The following is a 25,029-nucleotide window of genomic DNA, read 5'->3' on the forward strand; positions in this document are numbered from 1 at the left end:
AAATGAGATCAGCCTGAGATGTACTTACCTTTTATGCCCTGAACCACCAACAACTGAACATCAGACTTTACAAAGAGAACATTCGCCCTCATGCCTATGAACACATTGTGAATCATCTAGAACCAGTTGTACAATTACAATTGGATTCTTTACCTTTTCAAAAAAAAAAAAAAGTCTTCCTTCTTCCCATTCCCAAACCCCACAAACAAATGCAAAATTAAGAGAAAGGAAATAATTTATTAGAGATTTCAAAAGCAAACGTACATACATTTACTGGATAAGTCTCATGACAGTTTCAACACATTTGGAATCTTTAAGATGAGAAAATTTATACTCTGCATTAAATACTTTAGAAATGCACTACGCACAGTTCAGAGTCCCGCTGATTACACTGCTTCTTCGCCAAGCTTGGTAATACTTGAAAGAGATGGAACACAAAAAGGACCTGGAACATCACAAAGGCATGTTAGAAGTATGAACAACCAGACAATAGTAGTGATATGCTTTCTTTTGACAACTAAATTGAAAGATGCTTAATATTCTAAAATTGTTATCTGAAAAAAATCTGACTTAATAGATACAGGCTGTATTAATTTTATATTACAGTAAATTAAACAATAACATAATACGAAATCCACAAGAAAAATAAGTCAGTGTGCTATATAACTCATATAGAATTTAAGTTCTATACACTACCTCAGTGCATAGAAAAAATAAAAACGAAGTAGTAGTGATTACTATTTCAATGCCAAACTCTATTACTTCATTATGAGATACTATTAGATTTTGTCCTCTACTCAAAAAAGAAAAAGTACAAACTAAAATCAATAGACAGTTTCTCATATACCAAGACAACAGAAATCAAATGGTCTAAGACACTTGCCTACCCTTTAATAACAGTAAGAATGGCTTTGTGACATACAATATTTATTTAAAGAAAAGCAAGACATCCTCAATGTGAGCTCAGCACAGCTCCACACACATCAATGTAACACTCCGAGCCCATACAAACTAAGGAATTGTATCACAAATTAAGTTGTCTAACCTTTGAAGCAAAAGGTGGAGACCACCTTTTAAGATTATGAAGCTTCATTGCATCTATTCACCCAACAGAGACGACTCTGATTTTTCCCCCCCCTGAAAAAGTGCCCTTTGCTTTTAAAATTGCCAGATTAGTTCAAATTCTAAAATGTATAAACTCCTCCCCACACCTACTCTAGGTGAAAACTTAAAGAGGTAGTTGAGTGCTATGGGAAACATTGCACAAAAAAGGATACAACAAGAAAGGATACACTCTGCATGACAGTATTATTGCAGTATTTACGCAGGAATGTTTCTAAAGAAGAACAGCAGAATGTTGTTTAATTTTACTTGATTCTCAGTATTGCACACACAAGTTTATGCTACCTATCATAAACAAAAACGCCTCGTTTAATAAAATATGCTTTTGATCCCTTATGATATTTAATGAGTGCTGATGAGTCCACCAACACAAACTCTATATTCAAAAGTAAGCACATCTTTCGATAACCACTAGGACAATACCAGACCGTTCTGTCTCATTAATTCTCCTTCAAGTCTTTTAGTTTTACAGACTCACTTTTTCCATCAGGTCCAAAACCCAATCATGTTTCCATTCAATGCAGGCTTTCAGGTCACTTCTCTACAAAGAAGCTGGTGACCTCTCAACATCGGTTTCTTCTATATAACCCTTATCCCAATAAGCTGTATTTTAGCTACAGAAAACACAACCACCCCTAATACCAACTGAAGGAAGGTTTTGTCAGTCCATTTGAAAAAGACATTTCAGTTAGCAATGAGTCACAGTATTTTTACAAACCATATGTATTTTCCCTACAAGTGAAAAAAAACTTTATAGAGAAAATAACAAAGTATTTGCAAAATAATAAAGTATTTGCAATAAATTTCATGAGTTAATCAGTTTCTTCCTGTTCAAATATAATCAAAGTTTAAACTTATGATAATTTAGTCTTACAAAAAAAAAGAAAAACAGATACTGAGATGCAGGACAGATCAAATTTGACATCTCCCAGATGTTTGCATAAATTTATTTATACATGTGTATTTTTTAAGTGAGATTCTTATGTCCTTCTTGCTTACAGACTCAAATTTTATCACGGAATTTTGCATCACAAATCAGCAGCATCCATCAAAGTATTTCAGCAGGGACAGGAGAACACATTTGTGTATAAATAAGGTTCAGCCTCATCATTAGCATGGAAGCAAATGAAATAATCTGTGCTTAAACCTTTAGGATTCCAAGGGATCTGCATTAGTCTGTGGTGCACTCTGATCTTTACGTATAAATGGGCAAGGCAAGGAAGAAGTCCTATCCACGATATATTAAATCAGTGACAGTAAGGTAACCGATCTAGACTTTCAGATGTACAAGTAAGTCTTGCATAAATGTACGCTCATTCTAAAAAAATCTAGAGTTGATCATCAACATGATTAATAACCAAGTAAGCACCTGTTTATTTTCTGTAAGCAATTCAAGTATTATTTAGCACATTTAGTCAAGTCAGAATCAAATTTAACAGAGTAAACTGCCTGGAAAGGTATGGAATGCCTTATATAAAACCATTCAGACTTTACTTCTAAGGCTTTCCACTAGCTAAAATACTTTTTTTTTTTTTTTTTGCATTTAAAGAAACCTTAATATTATTCTTATCACACACTGAAGAAAATATAATGCAGAATAATTTAGTCACAGCTCATTTGCCTACTTTCAACAACAAATACAAAAGAATGCCTGTAAAATTAAAGTCATCTTTAATTTGATAAAAGATACAGATTTTGCAAACCACAAACCAGTAACTCAGAATAGGAACTGGTAAGACCTAACAGCACTTTAGAAATGAGGTAAGAAAGCTCTACTGGAATCTGATGAAACATTTTAGACAACTCACAGAACAAGAAACCTACAACTGAAGTAGCTGTTATGAATAGGAATAGTACCCTCATAACAATAGTACCAGGGAATCAAAACAGTTTTTAAAAAATTAAAATCAGTTGTTTACATCTTTGCTTTCAAACTTCACTTTTCTTCCAAAATAATAATCAAAACATCCAGATTAAAAAATATGCTTGAGTAAGCAAAATGTTTCAGAAGCACTCAACCTGAGCTTCAAGTTCAACTGTATTAAGATATAGGGATGGATAACCAGAGCGATGCCAAACTATATGTAATTCAGATAAATGCCCTTTAAATTTGAGCTAGTGGTGCTATCAAAGAGTGCAGGCTGAGCACAGAGTGCTTCTGTCTTCCAGCCATTACTTCAAATGCTAATTTGACCGTTCACTAAAATTTTCGGGGCCATGAAAATCCTCACAGTTAAATTACAGCTGATTTTGCTTGAGTTACTCTAGTATAAAGAAAATACTTAAGAGTAAGCAGAAATGAAGTTGTATGGTAGGAAATAAAGCGATTGCTTTCTACTAGAAGTTACTTTCTCATCTATTTAGACAGAAATGCCAAAAATCAGCACCTGTGCACTCTGTAAGGAACTGTCCTCTCCCAAATGAGACAAGCTTGAAGGATGCTGCAAAATTACTAAGATCTCATTTTCCAAAGTTACCAAAGGTCCTTTACAACGTGTGTGTGTGTGCGTCTGGGAGGGGGCGAAGGAGCAACCCTTTCCAAAGGCAAAACCTCAGAATATTACTGTAAGGTAAGTGGTCAGATTCTAAAACTTTTTCTCCCCAGGTCCCGAGCCCCCTGATTAAGGATCAGAAAAACTGACAACCACCCTAGGATCTCAAGATTATGGAATTGGCAAATCTCCGGGATTCTAAACAGAATTTGATAAAGCAACACTTTTATCTTAAAACAACTATGCATCCTGCAGCCTGTTTTTCTAGTAGAACACATTTAAGAAAAGAAAATTTGTACGGAATATTTCTATTTCACCATTACTATTCCCAAAGCAGACATTAAATAAATAAATAAATAAACAAAACACCACCACCACCACAACTTTTTTCTATTTTTTTTTTTTTAGGCAGAGAATCCATACCTTCTGCAGCGTTCTATTTTTTTCTTTTCCCTTCATTGGAATCCTGCTTTGGTCTAGCTGAACGAGCAAATTGCTGAGATTCTGTTAAGGACCACACGTTCCAATGATAAACAGAGGAGTCAATCAAGGAGCAAAATGGCAGCATAACTTCAGCAAAGGGTAGTTTAAAAAACCATCCTTTTGTTTTTCTGTGATTCGGTTCTACTATGGCATTAAATATGGTAAAAATAGTGTATACTAGTCAAAGATTAGGACTTAAAACACTTAGGGTAAAAAAAAAGGGACAGGAAAAGATTTAATACTTCAAGACAAAAAAAAAAGACAATCCAATCAAAAAAGGTAACTAATAGTTGCCTGCAAAGTAACTAACAGTTCCAGCTGGAAAAGAAATCTAAATAAAGAGCACTGACTCTAACACAGGCATTCCTAAATATTCTTGGTTTTACATTATAATTGAAATAGAATACATATTTGTGAATGTAAATCCTTGACAAAAGGAGTTTGAACATTATGCTAAAAAAAAAAAAAAACACACTTGACCTCCCAATTCTGCAAATGTATGCTTAAACAAGTCGAAAAACCTACCTAATTTAAATGCAATGGTTATACAAGCTAAATTATCTTTTTGATTGTGTTTGCAGGATCAAAGAGCAGAAAAGTCAATTTAAGTCTTACATAAAGCACACTTACTTTCCTATTTCAGAAGGGGTGTCTATATATAAGTTATAATAAAATTAACAATAGTACGGTAGGTTATGCTGTCTGGTTTTCTTAAGGTATCTTCTCTTGCCATAGATTTCTAACAAAGCAGAACCCTCTATAAAGGCAAAACTAAAGACTGACAGAAATTCCAGAGAATATAATGTAAATATTTGAAGAAAAAGATACAACCACCATGGGTTTTTCGAATAAGACATATCCGTTTGCTTCTTTTAAAGCTTTAGCAGCTGCTTTTTCATTAGGAAGTCCAATGAAAGCCTGTCCCTTCATACGGCCTTCTTTCATCAAACGTATATCAAACCTAGAGGCAAAATTGAGAATTAGGATATACTTGTGTTTAAACACACTTTGATATTTCACAGTACAGATATAACGCTCATGCTTGAAGTAGGAATGGCAAAAATAGAAGCAGTGCCTACATGCAGGAATTAAGTCATTGGAGACCATCGGTATTTTGCCTGGGAGAAACTAGTGGCATTAGGTTGCAGGATTGTAAGTTAGTGTGCAACTGCAGTAAATACAAGGTATGCAAATTGACCACATACACACTATTATCTGTGCTGTATTCATTCTGCATTGCTCAGCCAATAAACAGTAAATTTAGTAAGCAAAATATAAAGGCAAAATAAAGAGGTCTTCAGAAATTGTGCAAAAAATATTTTTTATTTCTGTACTTCTGATGAAGGAAGATTTTCAGATGAGAATCATTTTTCCCCCATAAAAACACAGAAGCAGAAAGAGTAGAAAAAAAGTAAAAATGACCAGTTTTCAAATAATAATTTTCACCAATATTATAAACTTAATGTAAAAGGTTTACTTTTAACCAAGTATCAAAGTCACTTACATATTTCGTTCCAGTTCTGACTGGAAGTCAACGTATCTTCCAAAAATGAACTTAAGATCCTGCAATTAAAGGACAAGCATAAGAAGAAAGCTGCTAAAAAGCCTTTTTGATAAATATTCAAATTTTGTTGTTTACCAACCTTTTCTTGAACTTGTTTAGCTAAATTCTTCACATATATTCTGCAATTTGGATCACCTGGCTCATAGTTTTTGAAGACAGAAAATTTTTCCATTTCTTGAAGAAGACAGAAAGACAGTCTAAATATTTTAGATCATGTAATTATTATATATTTTTGCTCAGTATAAAACAAATTTTTAAATTGCATGCAATAAACTAAAAGAAGAAATACTTAAAACTTTTTATTACAACAAAGCAAAAGAGCTACTATTAAATAATTTATTCTCATCATTGTACCTTCTCTAGAAAGCCTGTTTTTCTCTAGTTCCCTTCTAGAAATAAACTCTGATGGTATTTCCTCATCTTCTTCTTCAGTTTCCATTTTATCATTTGAGCTAGGAGCTGGGAAAATCCTTCCAAATCCTGTGTTATTGATTTCTTCCGCAGCAGCACAAAAGTCTATAATTTGAACACATTAAACAAGTGGCTCGTGTAACTATTCACAAGAGGAACAACAGCAAACAAAAAAAAGTATATTCCTTTTAGTAACATTTGAACATAGTTGACTTTGTAACTAAATACGAACACATCCTTAAGGAAAGGTGTCTTATTTCCTGGCTTGACAAATATGTTTGATCTATATAGTTCAATGAAATCAACTGTATTACCAAGAAGAGCTGCAGCACATGCCAGTTAAATTAAAAGTAGGCCCACTGTTCAAGCCTGTATGAACGGTTTATTTAATTTTCATTAAAAAGAAAAAAAAATGTATATTATTGTAAAATACTGAAAAACAGACTGACCACAACCCTTCTAGAAACCATCACACCTCACTGTTAGCAAGGCCCAAAAACGTTATAGCAGATTATCACTGTGTCACAGAGAAGAAGCTGGCAAACACATGTATACTAGTCTAAGAGCTGGAAAAGGAAAATCTAAAATTAGCTTGATCTATTCAATTACACTATATAATAGTGTGAATGCATTTGTACCATATTTGCTAGAAGTAACCTAAATTTTTATAAAAGAGCAGTTCACCATAAATAAACATGGTGAACTTCTAACAGCTTTCTCTGGAAAAGTTTTTTTTTCTTTTCCTAACAGCTTTTTCACTGAAACCACATCAAGTTAATATTAAATAAATTTGAAGTATACACTCTTACCACTTTTTTCTTCTCTTCCCGAGTTTATCTGAAGAACAGATGGGATGTCAGTAGTAATATGGAACTCAATTTTTTTATGTCCTACATGCTGTGGCTGCTCAAAGACATCTGAAGGTGACAGCGTAGGGTGCAAATTACTGTTTAAAACAAAAACCATTAATTAAAGATTCAGTGACTGACAAATGCATAATCAATAAGATTTATTCCAGACAGAGTTCATCCTATTGTTTACCACAAAAAAACAAGTTCTTCATTTCATAAATTTCATTTAATACAATTCAATTTAATTAAAACACTGCAAATACATTAGGTTTGACTAGCACTGAAAACAACAACAACATTAAAAAAACATACCACATTACAATATATGCAGACACTTCCCAAAAAGCTGTATGGAACCTCAATAAGAAAAATAACTGTCATGGCTGCTGCTCTCACATAGTGTAAAAATATACCAATTTTTTCAAAAATATACCAAAGCACAAGGAGGAAGAGGAAGGCTGTTGAAAAAAAATGCATTCTCAATAGATCATCACTGGATAGAAATACTTCACCAGTATCTACTGTTTCAGAGTATTGCAATTTCAAAAATGAAAATGACTTAGGCCAAAGCAGTTTTTGTTATTTTTTAAGAGAGTTACCCCAGGCAATAAATCCAGATCACTTCTGTCAACACTGTGATATGACTTTTTTTTTTTTTTTTAAATGAAAAAGGGATTCTTGTTAGTTTGATAGCAGGATAAAGAGCTTCAACTAGGCAAGCATTACACACTGAAGTTGTTGAGCAGACTTCAGTTCAAACTACATGACAGTTTGGACTAATTACATACCAGTGAAGAACACTTTTATCAAAACAACACTAAAGCAAACAGAATGCAGAGAAAGACATTTAGTAAGAATAGTTTTCTTAAAAAGAGGAAGCACCACAGAAATAATACAAACCTGTGGGGAGCACACACTGGAACATTGAGTAGATCTTTAATTCTTTGCTTTTTTCTAACACCACGCCTCTTTGTGTTTATTGGTCTTTTAGGCTGAAGGGTTGCTAATTCCATCAATTTGGTCATTCTATGATAAATAAAAAGAAAAAAAAGAAGCATGGGTTATATATGTGCATACACATTCTCAAACCCTCTCCCTTCCTTAAAACCCTGGAAATGCAACTTTTCAGAACACAAGTTATTTGTCAAGCTGCTTTAAGATCTAAACCACACTAAAACTATAACAAACAGTAATTTGATATACCTGGAGTAAAGGAGTATCACATAAGGGAACAATCAAATTCAGTGACATCCCTTTCTTCCCGAAGTATACATTTATGTTGGACATCGAAGCAGTAAAAATACAAGAAAACTCCAAGCTGAACCTTTGTTATAATGCTATTTTCACATAACAGGACCTTCTGTTTTTTCCAATTGCATGTATTTTCTGCATATAGCTAGTTACTTCCTCATTTACTTTTCATGTCAGTTTAAAGGGCAGGAAAAGAAGATTGTTTCTTCATTTACTATTACTACAAAACTTAAAAAACAGTTCTGATTTACACCAATTCAGCTCTAAAGCTGTAAGAGAATCCTGAGCACACACATTATTATTACTTATAGCAATACACATTGATATACAAAGAACATTTTGGAAGTCAGAGTGCACAAACAATTGAAGCTGAGTAGTTAACTCACTAAAAATGCGTAGAACTGAAGAAACCAGAAAGCAAATCAATTATTACTTCCTTATACTTGCATTCTTCTCTTCATGATGAGTTTTGTTTTTATTTGTACAAAGAAACATGGTAATTTGTACACCACATGACCATGTTTTGTCTTACTGTGGTTCAGAACAGCATTGTCCTCCTGTTTTCAAGTTGCTCTGGAGCTTCCTTGAGGATGTTCACAGATTTCACCACTGGCAGAACTGAGATCTATACAAGTAAAAACACCACTTAAAAAAAACACACAAAAGCCTGCAAATGACTAAAATGCACACCTCTCTTTTTCCTCCTCGTTATCACTTTCATATTCTGATTCATCCTCACTAGATACTTGCTCTTCTTCCTCTTCAGGCAGAGGAGGCTCTTCAGGAGGCAGAGGTGGGATTGGGGGAGGTGGCACAGGCACTGGTAAATACTCTTCATACTAAATATGGGGAGAAAGGAAAAAATCTTTAGGCAAAATTTTTATTTAAAAAAGTGACTATCTTGTTTTCCTTGTACATAATAAAAAGGATCAAAGCAGTAAATTACAAGATGGCTAGAAACAACTTTTTAAAGTACATTTGCAGGGACCTAGACAGTATTTTGATAAACTACTTTAGTAATGAAAACTTCCACACTAAAAAAAAAAAAGTTTGCTGCTCTCTGAGATGCAACAGTGAATATTTTTATAATTTTAATTTGAAGAGTTAAACATAAAAGTAGAAATGACATCCATGGGTTTTTATTTTGCACTTGTTTAGAAGGACTTTTCTGAGAGGAGTATGGCCAAAGCATACACGAGCCTTAACTTCCCAAACCACCTCAGGTTCTGCACTGAACTTTGTTTCCACCAACTATGAAAGTTACAGCATTTCATGAAATTCTCACTGCTCATAGAAATAGAAAGGAATCTGTTTTCCCATTAAGATTACGGAAACCTCATATTGTAACAAACTGTCTATGTACAAAATCACCTCCAGTCCCACCTTCAACAATCATACTACAGTTAACAACTACTTTTATGTACCATCAATTCCATAAAGCACTGTTGTATATAAGCCTTAAAATACTGTGCACCCTTTAGAAACTGTGCTACATATTCTAAGGACTGACTTCTCACCTTACTACTCATTTTTGCATGACTGCTAAATTCACAGAGCTTAACCCAGCCCAATACCAGGCAAAGTTGTGTTTTTTTTTTCCCTCTGAAACATCAGTATGAATTAATTTGATAATTTTTAGTTTTCTATACAAGCCAGATCCATACCTTTGTTATTAAGAACAAGCTGTTCTGTTAAGACAAACCACAAAATCTAGTGAAGCACAGCTTCATGATACCCAAAGGCAGTAACACCAACGACTACATTAAGTCCTCACTTGCTCAATCTTCTACTGACAATCAGTTAAACTACACTATCAGGGTAGTTTAGGAGAACCAAAACCACAGAGACAGTAGTTTTATTTCCCTTTAGACTTCTACAGGAACAGCTCCCTCTAAGCCTCTGCCAGTTGCCCTTACCCCACCTCTTTCAAAAAACATCCCAGAGACAGCAAATCAAATCAAAAAGCTCTGTACAATCTCATTAACAATCCGAATCTAATTAGAACTGCTAAGAAACACACAGATAAAAGAATGCAACTATCTTTTTAAGGCAATAGGCTAGCAATTTTCTAGCAATGCATCTTTAATATGATGCTACTACCTCCCTGTCTTTAAACTCGGTGATTTGAAATACTCCAGTACTACTGTCATCCATGTGTATTTGAGTATAACTAAAAAGGTTTATTTAGAAGACTAACATACCCAGCTTACCCAATGAAATGCAGCCGTATTTGATATTTGCTAGACATTTCAACTTTTAGAAGTTTGAACTTTAGATCTCTTCCCATGATGCTTACATTTTATACTATGAAGCCTTTTTACACTACTTAAAATGTGTATTAAACAAGTTACCATGGGAGGGCGAGCAGTAATTGGTCCGAAAGGTGGAGGAAGATTCATTTTATTCATAAGATGAAGTACCTGAAATAATTCAAGATAAGTAATATTTTCATTAGGGAATTAAGTATGAGTTCCTTGCTAGATATCACAGCTGATAGCTTCTGGTAGGTGTAAATCAGCATAGTTTTACTAAGAGCACAACTACATATCTTACTAAAAAATAAGAAAACCTGAACTTGAGGTGCAACACTAATGATAAATGCAAGCAACGCCCTAAAAAGGCTTATCAAAGTAGTACGTAAATCCTCTTCTCAGTTTGAAATTAGAAGTGCTCAAGTCAAATCTAATTAGGATGATCACATCCAGTTAAGTCTTTAGTGTCAGTGAATTAAGATTTCATTGATCTGAAGTAACTTACTATCTCAACATGGCAAAGAATTAATATTGGTTAACACTATCACAAGAAACCAACTTGCATTTACCACGACAAAAACTATTTCTGTGGATAATTAAGAAGGGGAAAACGAGATCTTTTTATTTTCATACTTTTTTTTTTGCCTGTTTTTACTTACCTGGACATAAAATTTGGGCACACTTGCCAAGGCATTTGCTATATTTGCTAGAATTGTACTTGAAGGTGGTGGATACAGATACTTGAGGCAAGAATTGATGGGAAAGGTGAGACTGAGGAAAAACAATAAAAACAAAGAATCTTACCTCCAGTACCACAAAATAACTGATAACAATTAGTAATTAACTCGAGATTTAACTATTCATTACACCTGAAACGTCACCAAAATATTACCATTTCCCCTAGAACAGTGATACATATCATTTTGGCTGGTTGGGCCACTTACATTAAATCTTTACCATCAAGGAGTAGTCAGTGCCCTAACGCATGACAGACTTACTGGGCTTGGGTAAAATAAATCTATCAACACATGGACGAAGCCTAACAAGCACAGGAAACAATCAACATCTTCAAACACTGTAAACCCAAAGTTCCAAGTGCTGGATTTACCAGCCCACAAACAAATTTACTCTTCATGTATGCAAAAACAAAGAACACAAAGTGTCAAAAAAAAAAAAGTCAAAAGCATTCTGCTATTAACATTTGGACAGCCCAGCCACCCCTTAAACTCCTCCTGAGAAAGAGACAAACTGCGCTAGCAGGTTTTTATGTAATCCAGAGCTTCATGTCTCAAAGCACCTGTCACTACTCAACTGTGAGGGTTCTAAACCTGACAATCTATGAATTTCATCTTTATGAAAATTCCTACATCTCTGCATGTAAAACAGCAGCGTACTATAAAACAAGACTACTACAGTCTCTTGTTCAACTGTGTTTAACATTTATTTCAACATAAACCATAACAGAAAAATAAAGAAAGTACAAACCCATGGCTGGGTGCAATTCCATTGTCTATTTTAAGACAGTTTGGTTCTTTCTTCTCTTCCTCTTTCACCAGCTCTTCTGAACTAAAAAAATAATTTAACGTTAACTAAAACAGGACAAAAGTTAACTGCCTTCCATAAAATATGAATGTTTCATTTCAAAAATTCAAAAACACAAGAAACAGATTAGTGCAGTATTTTTTTTTTTTATCAACAGCATTACCAGATCAACTATGGTAGCCAGACTTTTAAGGCCCACAAGAACAAATACCCACGCAGATTTAAGTGAGTCTTCTATGTTTAAACACTTCTCACTTAAATCTACTCACAAGAAAAAAAGATAATGTTACTCTCTGTTCAGAGACTATAAGATCAAAAATACTAAATTATTGACTTGTTTATATTTAGAGTGGATTGAGTAACTTTCAAAACCCCAAAGTTGATCTTAACTAGGCATAATCACATAGCTTTTATCACTATCACTTAAATAGTTTGGATTTCAATTGCTTGTCAAGTACTTAATTAAAAAATAAATAAATTGCATGGTTAGGCTTTCAGGTTTACCTGTATACTATTGCAGTACTCAGTCACACTAGCATTGGGATTCATTGTTGGGTTTTTATTATTATTATTTATTTACATATTCTTTAAATATCTGAAGAGAGTCTGAGACAGTTTTATGTTTGCTCTGCTCATGCTTTGAGCTAGATACATGCAACCCAGCTGAGAAGCCAATGGCTACAATAGTATAGCCTTATACAATCATACCTGCAGGTGTCAATTCTGCCTAACCCTCGATTAGATTAGAAAGAAACAAGAGGAAAACACTGTATGTACTGTTTAATAACAAAAACAAACTATAATCCTGACACAAAGAAAGACGTATAAGAGGCTCTTTTAAACACAGGGAACCTGTGTATCACAGAGGTCAGCTTATGCAGACGGGAGTCTTGCTCTGTGAATGAAAACTCACAGGACCAGGTACTGGTGAAAGACACCAATCTATAAGAATAAGGATGGGAATTATTACATAATGATACTGAATGAAACAATACTAATGGGAGGAATAGCTCTGAACCTCTCTATAACATTTTTAAAAGGCTATGGTTTATCCTTTGACTTAACAGTACTATGAAGATGTTATGAATACAGAACTTCCTTTCCTTGACCACAAACATAGAAACTGAATTATTATCCACATACCTTTTGCATTTCTCTGAGGGTAAAGGCTGGCAAAGAACCTGTGCGCTGTCTTGTTCCTTTGCGAATTCAACCACTAAAGTGTGACCTAAAAGTTTCAGCTGATGCAGTCTTGACAAAGCCTTCAAGTAATTATAATGGAAAAAAGAAAACGAGAAGGAAAAATGTCAGAATTGTTTCAAAGCATAACCGTTCTTCCTTTGGTTGGCAACCCAGCCATAGGACAGACTCCTAACTGCTTTAAAGCTAAGCCTGTCTTACTAGAGACACAGGTAGTGGTAGAGACACGTAGTTCCCACCTTCACAGCGCTGCTTTTGGCAGCCTCTTTCTTGCCAGCAGAACAGAGAAAGATGACACTGCACAGCTAGAACACTTAGGCCATCTGAACACAGTAGTGAGACTGCAGCCTTAACAACTTATTACAGTCTAGTAAATCTCTACAATTTCAAGAAACAAATCCCTCTCTCATGAACTACACACATGCTGTAGTCCACCAGTAATACCTGGGAATTTGAAAATCAAGATACCTAACTGCTCTTTACACTGTGAAGCTCTAGCCTTCTGCAAGTCCTGATAGGCTGCTAACAACTGACACAAAGCAACCTAAATTCACTGTTGTTCACCTCATACAGTCTTTTGTACCTTTTTTCAATACTAATTTATAGCATGACCTAAAAAAAACTACCTAGAATATAGGAGGGAAAAATTCAGGACACGGGCTGTTTACCAGTCATATTTAAAAGGCATTATCAGTATTACCTTTTTTGCCTACATATCCTCCATGAACGCATTGCTTTTCTTTTTCTTATTGAAGCTTGGCATTCAAGGCAATCTTGAATTGCGTACATTAACTATGTCTGAATTTTCTCACACATATGATTGTGCAGAACACAAGCAACTTATGTTTGTTTTACAGTTAATATAAAAACACACATGCAGCCTGGATAAGGTACCATCAGCATCAACTCATTTAAGTTTGCCTTGCTTTAAATGATGGGTTGGACCCAAAAGATGACTTTCAGAAGCCCCTTCCAACCCATCTTTCCCATGACTCTATTTGAGTGTTCATTTTTGCAAATCCTTTGGGCATCTGCTGAAATACAATTCTAATACTTGACATTACTCTGCATCTTTTTTCCTGAGACTGAGTACTAGATCATATGTACAACACTGTGCAACAGAACTGGTAATTCAAAAAAGTACTTTTCTAAAACATTTAATAACAAATTCTATACAAACCTTTACAGCAGCATTTTCACTGGGAAAGGTAGCAAAAGCAGTGTGTTTCTGGAAAGCAAACAAAAAAAGTGTCATATTGAATTCAAATCAAAAAGGTTAGAAAACTTCCAGTTACTAGATATCCAGGTCCACTGTGCTGCAAAGAACTAGGGAATGTTTTTCTAAGAATGTAGGACAGGCACTTTCTGTGTTTAAAAATTAAGACGGGGACCCCACAGTCTGAAAAATACCAGAAAATAGTATTTTTGTTGCTGTTCCTCTAGTGAGCAAAAGTCATCTTTATCAGTATCTACTCGCTTACAATTTAAGATGTTTTATCTTCTTTTCAAAAGAGGAAGTTTATTTCAGCAGCTCTTAATAAATTACTTTCATCAAAGCAACTCCTAGAAGCATTGCTTTTCCTGCTACTGAAGTCGTAACTATTGTTGTGCTCTGGATAGTTTCCATCTAATGCTTTCCCTTGCTTTTTAAGTAAGCAAACAAACTTTCACTTTCCATATTAGATCAAACCTTAAGTTCACCTTAAACTTACATCTGTTTTAAACACATTCGTTCATCTTGCCAATACAAGAGTCAGTATAAAGAAAATATGAACGTTAACACTGTTGTAATACCACGTATCAGGAAAATCATCATAATAAGGTCAGTATTTTTAATACCCTACAAACGGAAGCGTGGCAGGGATGGGAGCCGCAGAGATCGCTCATCTGGCGAGCGTACCAGGGTCCTAGCAAACAGCCTGCCTGGCCTGATAAATACACCTACACTGCTGCAGTGTGGCAAATAAAAACACCAAAGAAGAGCTGAAGGGACACAGCCGCGTAACCGCCTGCCCGCGCCTCCCAAGGCGCGCCTCCCCGCCGCCTTTACCCTCACAGGGCAAAAACCAGAGCAGCGACGCAGGCCTCGCTTCAAAGCCCAGACTCCGCGGCCCCGGGGCTCCCCCCGCTCCTCCCTGGCCGCCCCCAACCCCGGGGCCCCTCGCCCTCACCAGCCGCCCGTGGTCAGCCAGGACGCGCACGGCCGCCGCCCCGAAGTGCCGCAGCAGCTCCTCCTTCTCCGCCGCCGTCAGCTCGGCGGGCAGGTGCCGCACCAGCAACGTCCGGCCCCGCCGCCGCGCCACGCCGGTGGGCGAGGGGCCAGCCCCCGGCGCCAGGCCACCCGCCCGCGCCTCCTCGCACCCTGGCGCCGCCATGCCACGGCCCGGAGAGCCACGGCCCGGAGAGCCGCGGCGCCGCCACTCGCGGCAGAGCCGGGACCGCCCGCGGCGCTCTCGCGAGAGCGGGGAGGAGCGGCGGGGAGGAGCCTCCCTGGCGCGGCTCAGGCGCCATGTGGCGGCGGGCGGCTCCCTCAGCGGGGCTCGGTCTTGTGAGCCCGCCTCAGGCGCAGGGGGAGGCCTGCGGGTACCTGCAGCACCTTAGAGCAGCCGGCCGTGGGTTGCTGCGAGTTGTGCCCCGGTACCGGCGTGAACGCGGCCAGGTGTCCGTCTGTGATCAGCCAACACTGTTAGGAGAACCTGCCTGCGTGGGGGACATTTCCCATGCCTCACCTGAGCTCCAGGAATTTTCCATGCCATTACCTGCTGTAGTTGTGCAAATAAACTGCGCCTTATTTCACTCTCAGATTATTTCCTTGATAATTCAGCTGCTGCCTCTATGATCCTTATTTCAGGGCAACTTTATGTCAGTTGATCCTGTGGACAGATGATGCACAAAATCATAGGATCATAGAATATGACAAGTTGGAAGACACCCATAAGAGTCATCGAGTCCAACTCCTGGCACCATATAGGTCTACCCAAAAATTCAGGTCATGTGACTAAGAGCACAGTCCAAACGCTTCTTAAACTCCGACAGGCTTGGTGCCGTGACTACATTCATGGGGAGCCTGTTCCAGTGCGTGACCACCATCAGTGAAGAACATCTTCTGATATCCAGCCTGAACCTCCCTTGTCGCAGCTTGACACCATTCCCTCAGGTCCTATCACTGGTCACTAAAAAGAATAGGTCAGTGCCTGCCCCTCCACTCACCCTCATGAGGAAGTTGTAGACCGTGATGAGGTCTCCCCTCAGCCTTCTCTTTTCCAAGCTGAACAGGCCCAGTGACCTCAGCCGCTCCTCATACATCTTCCCCTCTAGGCCCTTCGCCATCTTTGTAGCCCTTCTCTGGACGCTCCGCAATAGTTTCACATTCTTTTTGTACTGTGGTGCCCAGAACTGCACACGGTACTCGACGTGAGGCTGCACCAGTGCAGAGTAGAGCAGGACACTCACTTCCCTTGACTGACTAGCAATGCCGTGCTTGATGCACCACAGGGTACGGTTGGCCCTCCTGGCAGCCAGAGCACACTGTTGGCTCATATTCAGCTTGCTATCAACCAAAACCCCCAGATTCCTCTCTGCGGGGCTGTTCTCCAGCGTCTCGTCACCCAGTCTGTATGCATAGCCAGGGTTGCCCTGTCCCAGGCACAGGACCCAGCACTTGCTCTTGTTAAACTTCATGTGGTTGGTGATTGCCCAGCACTCCAATCTGTCCAGATCTCTCTGCAAGGCCTTTCCACCCTCAACAGTCAACAACTCCTCCCAGTTTAGTATCATCAGCAAATTTGCTCAAAACACTTTCTAGTCTTACATCCAAATGGTTTATAAAAACATTGAAGAGAACTGGTCCTAAAATGGAGCCTTGGGGGACCCCACTAGTGACCGGCCGTCAGCCTGATGTGGACCCATTTACCACAACCCTTTGAGCCCACCCATCAGCCAATTGTTCACCCATCATGTGATGTTTTTAACTGTATGCTGGACATTTTGTCCAGTAGGATCCTGTGGGAAGCTGTTTCAAAAGCTTTACTGAAATCCAAAAAGATCACATCAGCTGGTTTCCCTTGATCGACTAGATGGGAGATCTTATCAAAAAAGGAAATCATGTTAGTCAAACAGGTCCTTGTGAACCCATGTTGGCTGGGACCAATGACTGCATTGTTCCCCAGGTGCGCTTCAATAACTTCAAGGATAATCTTCTCCATAATTTTACCAGGCACTGACGTGAGACTGACAGGCCTGTAGTTGCCAGGGTCCTCTTTCTTGTCCTTCTTGAAAATTGGTACAACCTTTGCCAGCTTCCAGTCAACTGGGACCTTTCCAGATTCCCAAGATCATTGAAAAATAATAGGTTGCGCAGTGATGTCAGCCAGCTCTCTAAGCACCCTGGGATGAATCCCATCTGGACCCATGGACTTTTATGGATCCAGGTGGAGCAACAAATCCCACACACATGTAGGGTCATTTGGGAGTTTATCATTCCCACCATCACGGTCCTCCAGCTCAGGGCACCCAGGGTCCCAAAGCCCATCATCAGCGTTGAAGACAGAGGCAAAGAAGGCATTAAACATCTCTGCTTTGCCTGTGTCCTTGTCTGTGAGGTGACCATCCCCATCAAGTAGCGCACCTATGTTTTCTCTGGTCCTCCTTTTTTCTATTCACATATTTAAAAAAAAAAAAACTTTTTATTGTGTCCCACAGACCTGGCCAGCTTCAACTGTAATTGGGCTTTGGCTACACGAATTTTCTCCCTACAAACATGAACAACGTCCGTGTATTCCTTCCATGTTGCCTGACCCTGCTTCCAGCAGCCATACACTTTCTTTTTATGCCTAAGCTCCAAAAGATCCTTGGTCAGCCAAGCTGGCCTTCTGCCCCACCTGCTTGACTTCCGCTATTTTGGAATTGCCTTATCCTGTGCTTTTAGGAGGCAGTGCTTAAAGACTGACCAGCACTGATAGATGCCTTCAAAAGCGGTTTCACAGGGAACCTTGCTAACTAGTTCCCTGAGCAGCCTGAAGTCTGCTCTCCCCATATCCAAAGCTGAAGTTATGGTGGCAGTTTTCTTCCTGTCACCAAAAATTTTAAACTCAACCGCTTCATGGTCATTATGACCAAGATGGCCGCCAATTGCCACGTCCCCAAAAGACATTCTCCAGCAACAGATCTAGGAGGGCACCTTTCCTACTTGGCTCCCTTAGCACCTGCACCAAGAAGTTATCATTGGGGTGCTTTAGGAACCTCCTGGGCGTGCTCATGTCAGCCGTGTGGTAATTCCAGTTGACGTCTGGCAAGTTGAAGTCCCCTTAGTCCCTGAAATCCGATCTAGGCAAATCAGAAATAACCCTACAAAGGGAGATACTTACCATGATCCTTGCCCTCTTTTCCTCCCTTCCTTAACAGTTATAAAATATAGCAGCAATCTCTCACAGGATCCAGTGCTGCATTTTTGTTAGTGTCCTCCACATTGTCTAGGCAACATCTGTGAACTCAGAAGCAGGTGGAGGAACTGGCACAAAATTGAGTTACAACAGTGTATTTTCTCTGACACAGCAGTACTGTGTTTTGCAAGGTTGTTAAAACTTTAAAAAAAATACTTGCCAGCCTCATGAGTTCAGCGTGTGGCCTGTTTGTATAAAGTCCAGAAGACTTTCTGTAAAATGCTGGTCAACATGCCATTGTAGCAGGTGGGAGCGTCAGGATTGCAAAACCACATCTGTGGTGACCATGTTGCTCAATCCTGCATAAACTGGGGTTTTAGCTCACTCCCATGTTACGATACAGAATTTTTTATGCAGCAGGTCTGTAAGTTTTGTAGGTAAAACAAACATTCCAGTTTTCCTCATAGTTCTCTAGTGCCTTCCACTTATTAATCTGCAGATAAGTCACCAGCTGGTGAAATAATGGCAAAACTCCAAATACGTTCTTCTCCCAGAACTGAAAAACACTGTTTTCTAGTAATATTGAACACTAAAGTGACAAGAATATATTCACAGGAAACAATTCTAATGTCTGGTGGCTGTTCAGCCCACGTGTCCACCTCGGCACAGATTCACCTTCAAAGAGGGAGAAACACTTGTACTAACATCTGTTTATCATGTCAGATAAGGCCCCTGAAGCTGAACATCTTCAGAAGAGAGGTTTAACATAGAATATTATGCAAGTCCAGAAGATAAAAATGGTGGGTGGGTGGTTTTGGTTTTTTTTTTTTTTTACAGCCTTAAGCTGCAGAAAGCAAACAATTTCAGTTTTTCCTTTCCTCTTTCCCTCATCCCCACATTTAAAACAGATCATCTATGTTTTTTCTTTTTCTTTAAACTTTCCAGAATGTTAATTCTGTAGATACTTGAATAATAGGGTTCCTCAAAACATCTTTTCTTTTGTGTGTTGAGATTCTAGGTTTAGGAGTACTTTGCTCATACAGAGAGAAAGTTTCAATACAAATGTTTTAATAATAACAGTATGAGTCAGAACCACAGATTAATTCAGGTTGAAAAGGAACATGGAGGTTTCTGGCACATTCTTCTATGCAGAGCAGGGTTATCACTTAATCTTAAATTTTAATTAAAAAAAAGCTTTATTATGAGAGAGAGCAGAAACACTTTCTTGAAGCAATAAGATGGACAAAGATAGTTAGGTCATCATCCTGATAAAATGAGACCAGAACAAGGCTGAATCTTGAATATCTGCAGTGCTAGATTTCTGGACCCTGCTGTTATCATTATTGGTTATGTCTTCATATATACATATATATACACACACACACATATATATGCTTCTAGGCATTTTCTTTATCTCCAGTAGAAGAAAAAAATGCATCTATTTCAGTTGACTGGATACAAACAAGCTGTGAGTGAGGAGGCAAGTGGCTGTGTTAGTATGGAGTTATGCCCAAGGTAGAATGCCGCGTCTTTCCTTGTCTACAAAATACTGTATGCCCACGTACTTAAAAATCTCCGAGGACAACCTAATGTTTTGGAACTCTTGTACAGCTATGACCAGAAGGGCCAACAGAAACAGAGTTTTAAATGGCCCCCAAACTGGTTGCACAATCCACAAAATAAATAATGCTGTATCGTGGGGACACATTGTTTCAGTAATGAGGTTGCATATTAGAGCTGGCACTAAAAACAGACGCGCATTATATTCACTGGACCTTCTGGTTTTGCTTTCATCTTTTACTGACAAGAAAAAGCTTCAGATTACAACAGCAGCAACTCCAAATAATATTTCTTATGCAGAAAAGCAGAAGTACCTCACAGAAAAAAATAAACCCTGTAGTTCTCAAATATGCCTTCATCACAAGTAGAAGTCTCTGTAGCCAGTCATCCAAAGCTAGGGTACTCAGCCTTGTTCATGGAACAATTGTCAAAGTAGCTAATATAATTCCAAAGCACAGATTTGATTTTAGGTCTTAAACTGCTCAGGGAACAGATGATCTGTAACTGTACAGTGACTTGCAGAACTTGCAGACAGGAATTCTGTTTGACCGTTTGTCTTTTTGAACGAAGCCTACTTTTCCTTGATAGATTCAAACTGCGGGTTACAAATACCTATTGTGTAGTACACCAATTTGTACAAAGCTTCTACAACCAGTCTTGTATGTTTGCATACAATTACAGACAAATTGAGAGGTTCATAAGAATTACTTCATTCTTCTCATTGATTTCAAGGCCTCTACTGTCATACTAGGCCTGTACTCCTGCATTACATTAGAGTGATAAAAGCTTTGCTCTATACAGAGTAACTGCTTTTTACTACAGTTTATATCAAATTTATTTTTCAATTCAAACCTAAACAACAGTAAATTAAATTAGGCATACCCACCTGGTAAGAAAAATTGCTGTTACATCTGAACAGGGTAAGACAAAGCTCCAACAAGGTCTAGATAAATTCAACTAAAGCAAGTCTGACATGCCTTAGTCCTGAGGCTTTGCGAACAGTGAAAGCCTGTGGCATTTTATTAGCAATGGAAATACTGTATTTACTGGGCTACATGGTAACACCCTACATCACTAGGTCATTATTACAATAATTCTATTAATCAAAACTATGGGAAAAGTACGTGGTTCTACATGTTATTCAAATTTAGTTCACAAAAGATAATTTTCCACCTAACTGCTTGTGAGCTAGACAAGGCCAGCAAGGACTTTGTTAATAGTTTTAATAATTAAAACATTTTTACTACGGCTACTAAGAAAAAGAAAAGCACAAGAGCAGCTTTGAGACACGTGACAAAAATTCTGGGGGAAAAGTGGTTTCCATGATAGCAGTCCTGTAATTATATTCATGTTAAGATGAATAGTGTAGTATAAAAAAATAGCCATAGAAATCAGAATGTAACAGAAAGACCAGAATGTCACCGCCAAAGATAACAGCTTTTACTGCCAGCGTTACATTTTAGTGTTACAGAAGCTTCAGGCATGAACAAGAACTGTATTTTGTTAGGTACTATATAAGCATGCATATAACAGAGACTCTAAAATTGATTGCTACATGTCATTTCATCTGACATGTATTTTCTATGGGTAATTTTATTTCCATTCCAAGTATATCTGAATATAGTAAGTCATCTCCTATAATGGTTTTATAAAATTTCATTATAAAATTTCATTTATAAAATTTCACTCAGTCATGAAAAGGAAAAAGAAAGTAGATATTAAAAAAACATAAGTCAGATCACTGTTTTCCTAAGCTTTGCCTGCAATGCTTCCTGAAATGTAAATAGTTGTTTACTATATGCTTTTAGTTTTTCTTTCTCAAAGTACCAAACAATGGGTAATTAACCTAGAATTCTGCTTTTTATATTTGACCACTAGATGTTGCTGTGACTTAACTGCAAATGATACTGTACTGCCAGTGTTTTGTTGGTCTTCTATTTTATAGAACCCTGAAGCATCTTCATATATAAAAAGTAGTATTTTCTTTCTTGTTCTTGCATACATTATAGCTGTTACCTTACATAGACATAAAATCTGTCTTGGTATCTCTGAAAGAGCCAGCCACGCTGGGATATAATAAGGAAATTACAACATTGCATTACAATGCCAGCTTCCCCATTACACCATTTTATGCAGGCTCTGAGTTGAGGTATAATTCAACATTTGTTTTTAAGAGTGATCTTCTGCTTTTTAGACTTATTTACAATTATACCAGAACTGAGCTCCTGTCATATAAGTATGTTAACTCTTTGTTTTGATGCCTGTCTTTACTAATTTACTTTGAGGTAGACTTAACATAAAGGACACCAAATTACAGAACTTTTGCTGATTGTATAGGATATTTCTCATTTTGCTAGCAGGTATAAGCTTATTGGCCCCTTCCAAACCATCTAAAACTGCCTTCCAAAAACACCATTACATGCTTGCATAGGCAACAAATACATGAAATAAAAGTCCCTAAGTGAAATATTTGCCATTAAAATTTGTTGGAAATTCAGTACCACTGAACTGCAGTGTCAGGGACCTGACAAATCTACAGAGCATGTTTACACAGCTGTGATGTGCATCCAATAACAGATTCTAATAAGGCAGCGTGATCCAGAACCAAAAGGCTTTCCTAGCTTAACCAGAAACCTTAGACTAATACCAGAGTCTAAGGTTCTAAGAGACCTAGAGCAAAGGCCAGAAGCCAGTCATCCCCCTTCCACACACTCAAGCAGGAGTCCATGACCTGGCAATTTAGACCCACTTTCCATTACTGGCCCCACTGATATCCAGGTCCTGGATGAAGTATTAATTTAGTATTAGTAAGGATATCTGCATTTTACCAGGACTTTAACTGATCTTAAAGCTATTGGTACACAACTAATGAATAAAATTGATACATGAGGCTTTATCACCAGAATTTCCATTTAAATAAAGCAATACATTTCAAAAAACATGAAGAGTCTTGGGTTGTAACAGACATCTACTTTGTTTGAGATAGTAATTTTAATTTTAGCATCTCAACTTATTTTTTGATGCTAGAAAGCACGTTAACTTGTGCTGTGAACAACTTCACTGGCCAGAGGCTTCCACACTGAAAAAGTTTTATCCAATAACTTCAAAAGTCATCTAGAGATTTATTGATTTGAATTACAGCAGCTCACTTAGCACTAAAGTTTCTGTGATGTACACAATACACTGTAAATCATGGAAGAGGATAACAAATTTTATATGCAAATAAAATGAATTTCACCCTGTCACTGATAAATAGAAGAGCTAAGAGTCATTAATATGAGAGGTGTACATCTACTTATATACTGGTGCCAAAGTCAGTCAAGAGATTGGCGTTAAATCAAATTTGAAAGGAGAAACAGAGAAGAGGAGACTATCTTAATCTACATTGCAAAATAAAAGGAATATTCACTAAAATATAAATTATTTCCAGTAGAGAGCATCTGGACAAGCTCTTTTGCATCTCTGCTTCATTCAAGATTCTACTTAAAAGACTGTACTTCACCTTAGGTTCTTCTTTTTGTACTCTAAGTAGGGTTTCAATTTAGTGTTTTATTACTCTGAATCTACTGAATAAGAGCATGATTCTTTCAGAAGGCTTTCAAGAGCACAGTCACTCTCAAGCCATTTTTTTTCCTGGCTTTTATACAACAAACTATTTTTGTGTTTGTATGATGATCTTTAAGTATTCTCCCCTTAAGACAAACACCAAGTTCTGTGCGATAAAGCATTTTATACATTTAAAACAATGTTTTTGTAGCATAACTTTGATAAAATTCACAGTGAAGCATCACAATACCTGTATGCTTTCTGAATGGTCTGGCAGAAGTTTAAATGAAAAAAACTACTGCTTTTCCTTTCAGCTTATGCTTCTCTTCCTAGAACTTTTCCCCCCCCATGAGGGTTAATATTTCTTAATTTAGGTTACTGTAGGCCAAGAACATGCCATTCAGTTTCACTGAATCCTAGTAGCTTCAAGAATTGTTCCACCTTGATTGGTCAGTTTGCCAAAAGCTTCTATGTACATGGTGCTGAGCACTCTACCTCAAGCAAGGCACTTCAAGCACAAGTGTGTTAGTCTCATTAGTTACTAGCTAGACTGAGCTCTAAATACTCAGACCTAAACCCACAGGGCAAACTACAATTTCAATTTTTCTAGCCATTGAAGGAGAGGGTGCTCATGGTATATGGCACACCCCAGTCTAAGAAACCTCTGGAATTTCCTTCCTACTCTTAGCTCCTTAATTTAGGAAGAAGAATGGGCATGTTGCCTTTTCTTTTATTTTTTTTTTATATAAAAAAAAAAAGGAAGACTGAAATGGGCTTTGTGCCTACTATAGGGAGGCCCAAGGGAGTTGAAGCGATGAAATGAAAAGAAACATGGCATTGCTGAGCACAGCCTTGGGAACATGGTAGTCAGAAGGTCGTAAAAAGCAATTTTGAGGACCTAACTGTTAGTGGAAAGATCTGGAACTGCAAAGATATTGGCTGCTCTGGTTCCTTGTATAGCAAAGAAAAAATATTTTTACTGAAGTAATTCTTAGCACTCTCACTGCCTTTACCTACTGGAACAGAACAGGATCTCATATTTGGCAAAAAACTTGTGACAGAAAGATAAAAAAAATCAAGTCAAACACTGGGAAAAGTAGTTTCTTCACAAGAAAGATGGCACTGTGACGAGTAATGGGTTGAAGCTTCTTTGGTGCTCAGAGCAACTGCTTTTATATTCAAAACTCTTACCTAAAGGAGTGTGGTGGGTGTGGTGACTTCATACAGCATTAAGAGCTTATGAGACAAACCATTACTTACCTTCTAACTCCTGAGATTCTTCTCTCACTTTTCACATATTCTTCAAAGTGATTCTGATATATCTTGTAAGAAAATCACCTTCATCGGCTTAGGAACAGATCAAGTCATGGAACT

The 25,029-nt window shown here is 37.7% G+C and overlaps 1 protein-coding gene across 2 annotated transcripts; it reads right to left on the reverse strand.

Annotated features, from left to right (window-relative positions):
• Positions 1–220: 220 nt before the first annotated feature.
• RNPC3 (RNA binding region (RNP1, RRM) containing 3) lies at positions 221–16,325 on the reverse strand. Of its 2 annotated transcripts, none has more exons than XM_080602483.1 (15): positions 15,340–16,325; positions 14,349–14,396; positions 13,112–13,230; positions 11,912–11,992; positions 11,086–11,197; positions 10,526–10,594; positions 8,865–9,013; positions 7,824–7,949; positions 6,882–7,018; positions 6,016–6,177; positions 5,741–5,835; positions 5,602–5,660; positions 4,926–5,058; positions 4,038–4,110; positions 221–1,336 (listed from the first exon to the last, which is right to left on the reverse strand). In XM_080602483.1, the coding sequence occupies exons 1-14, from the start codon at positions 15,541–15,543 to the stop codon at positions 4,051–4,053; spliced, it is 1,554 nt and encodes a 517-aa protein (XP_080458609.1). In that variant the 5' UTR covers positions 15,544–16,325; the 3' UTR covers positions 221–1,336; positions 4,038–4,050. The 2 variants fall into 2 exon arrangements, with proteins under 2 accessions (XP_080458609.1, XP_080458608.1); XM_080602482.1 differs by having other exon boundaries at positions 221–445; positions 15,340–16,323.
• Between the last annotated feature and the right edge of the window lie 8,704 nt (positions 16,326–25,029).

The sequence above is a fragment of the Anser brachyrhynchus genome, assembly GCF_964034855.1.
Source record: "Anser brachyrhynchus genome assembly, chromosome: 8".
NCBI classification, from domain to species: Eukaryota; Metazoa; Chordata; class Aves; order Anseriformes; family Anatidae; genus Anser; species Anser brachyrhynchus.

Coding starts and splice junctions, on each gene's coding strand:
- RNPC3 (XM_080602483.1), bottom strand. CDS start 15,543: ATGGCGGCGCCAGGGTGCGAGGAGGCGCGGGCGGGTGGCCTGGCGCCG. Junction 7,019..7,823: donor CCAGTGTGTGCTCCCCACAG/GTTTGTATTATT, acceptor TGTTTTAAACAG/TAATTTGCACCCTACGCTGT. Junction 5,836..6,015: donor AAACAGGCTTTCTAGAGAAG/GTACAATGATGA, acceptor GTCTTCTTCAAG/AAATGGAAAAATTTTCTGTC.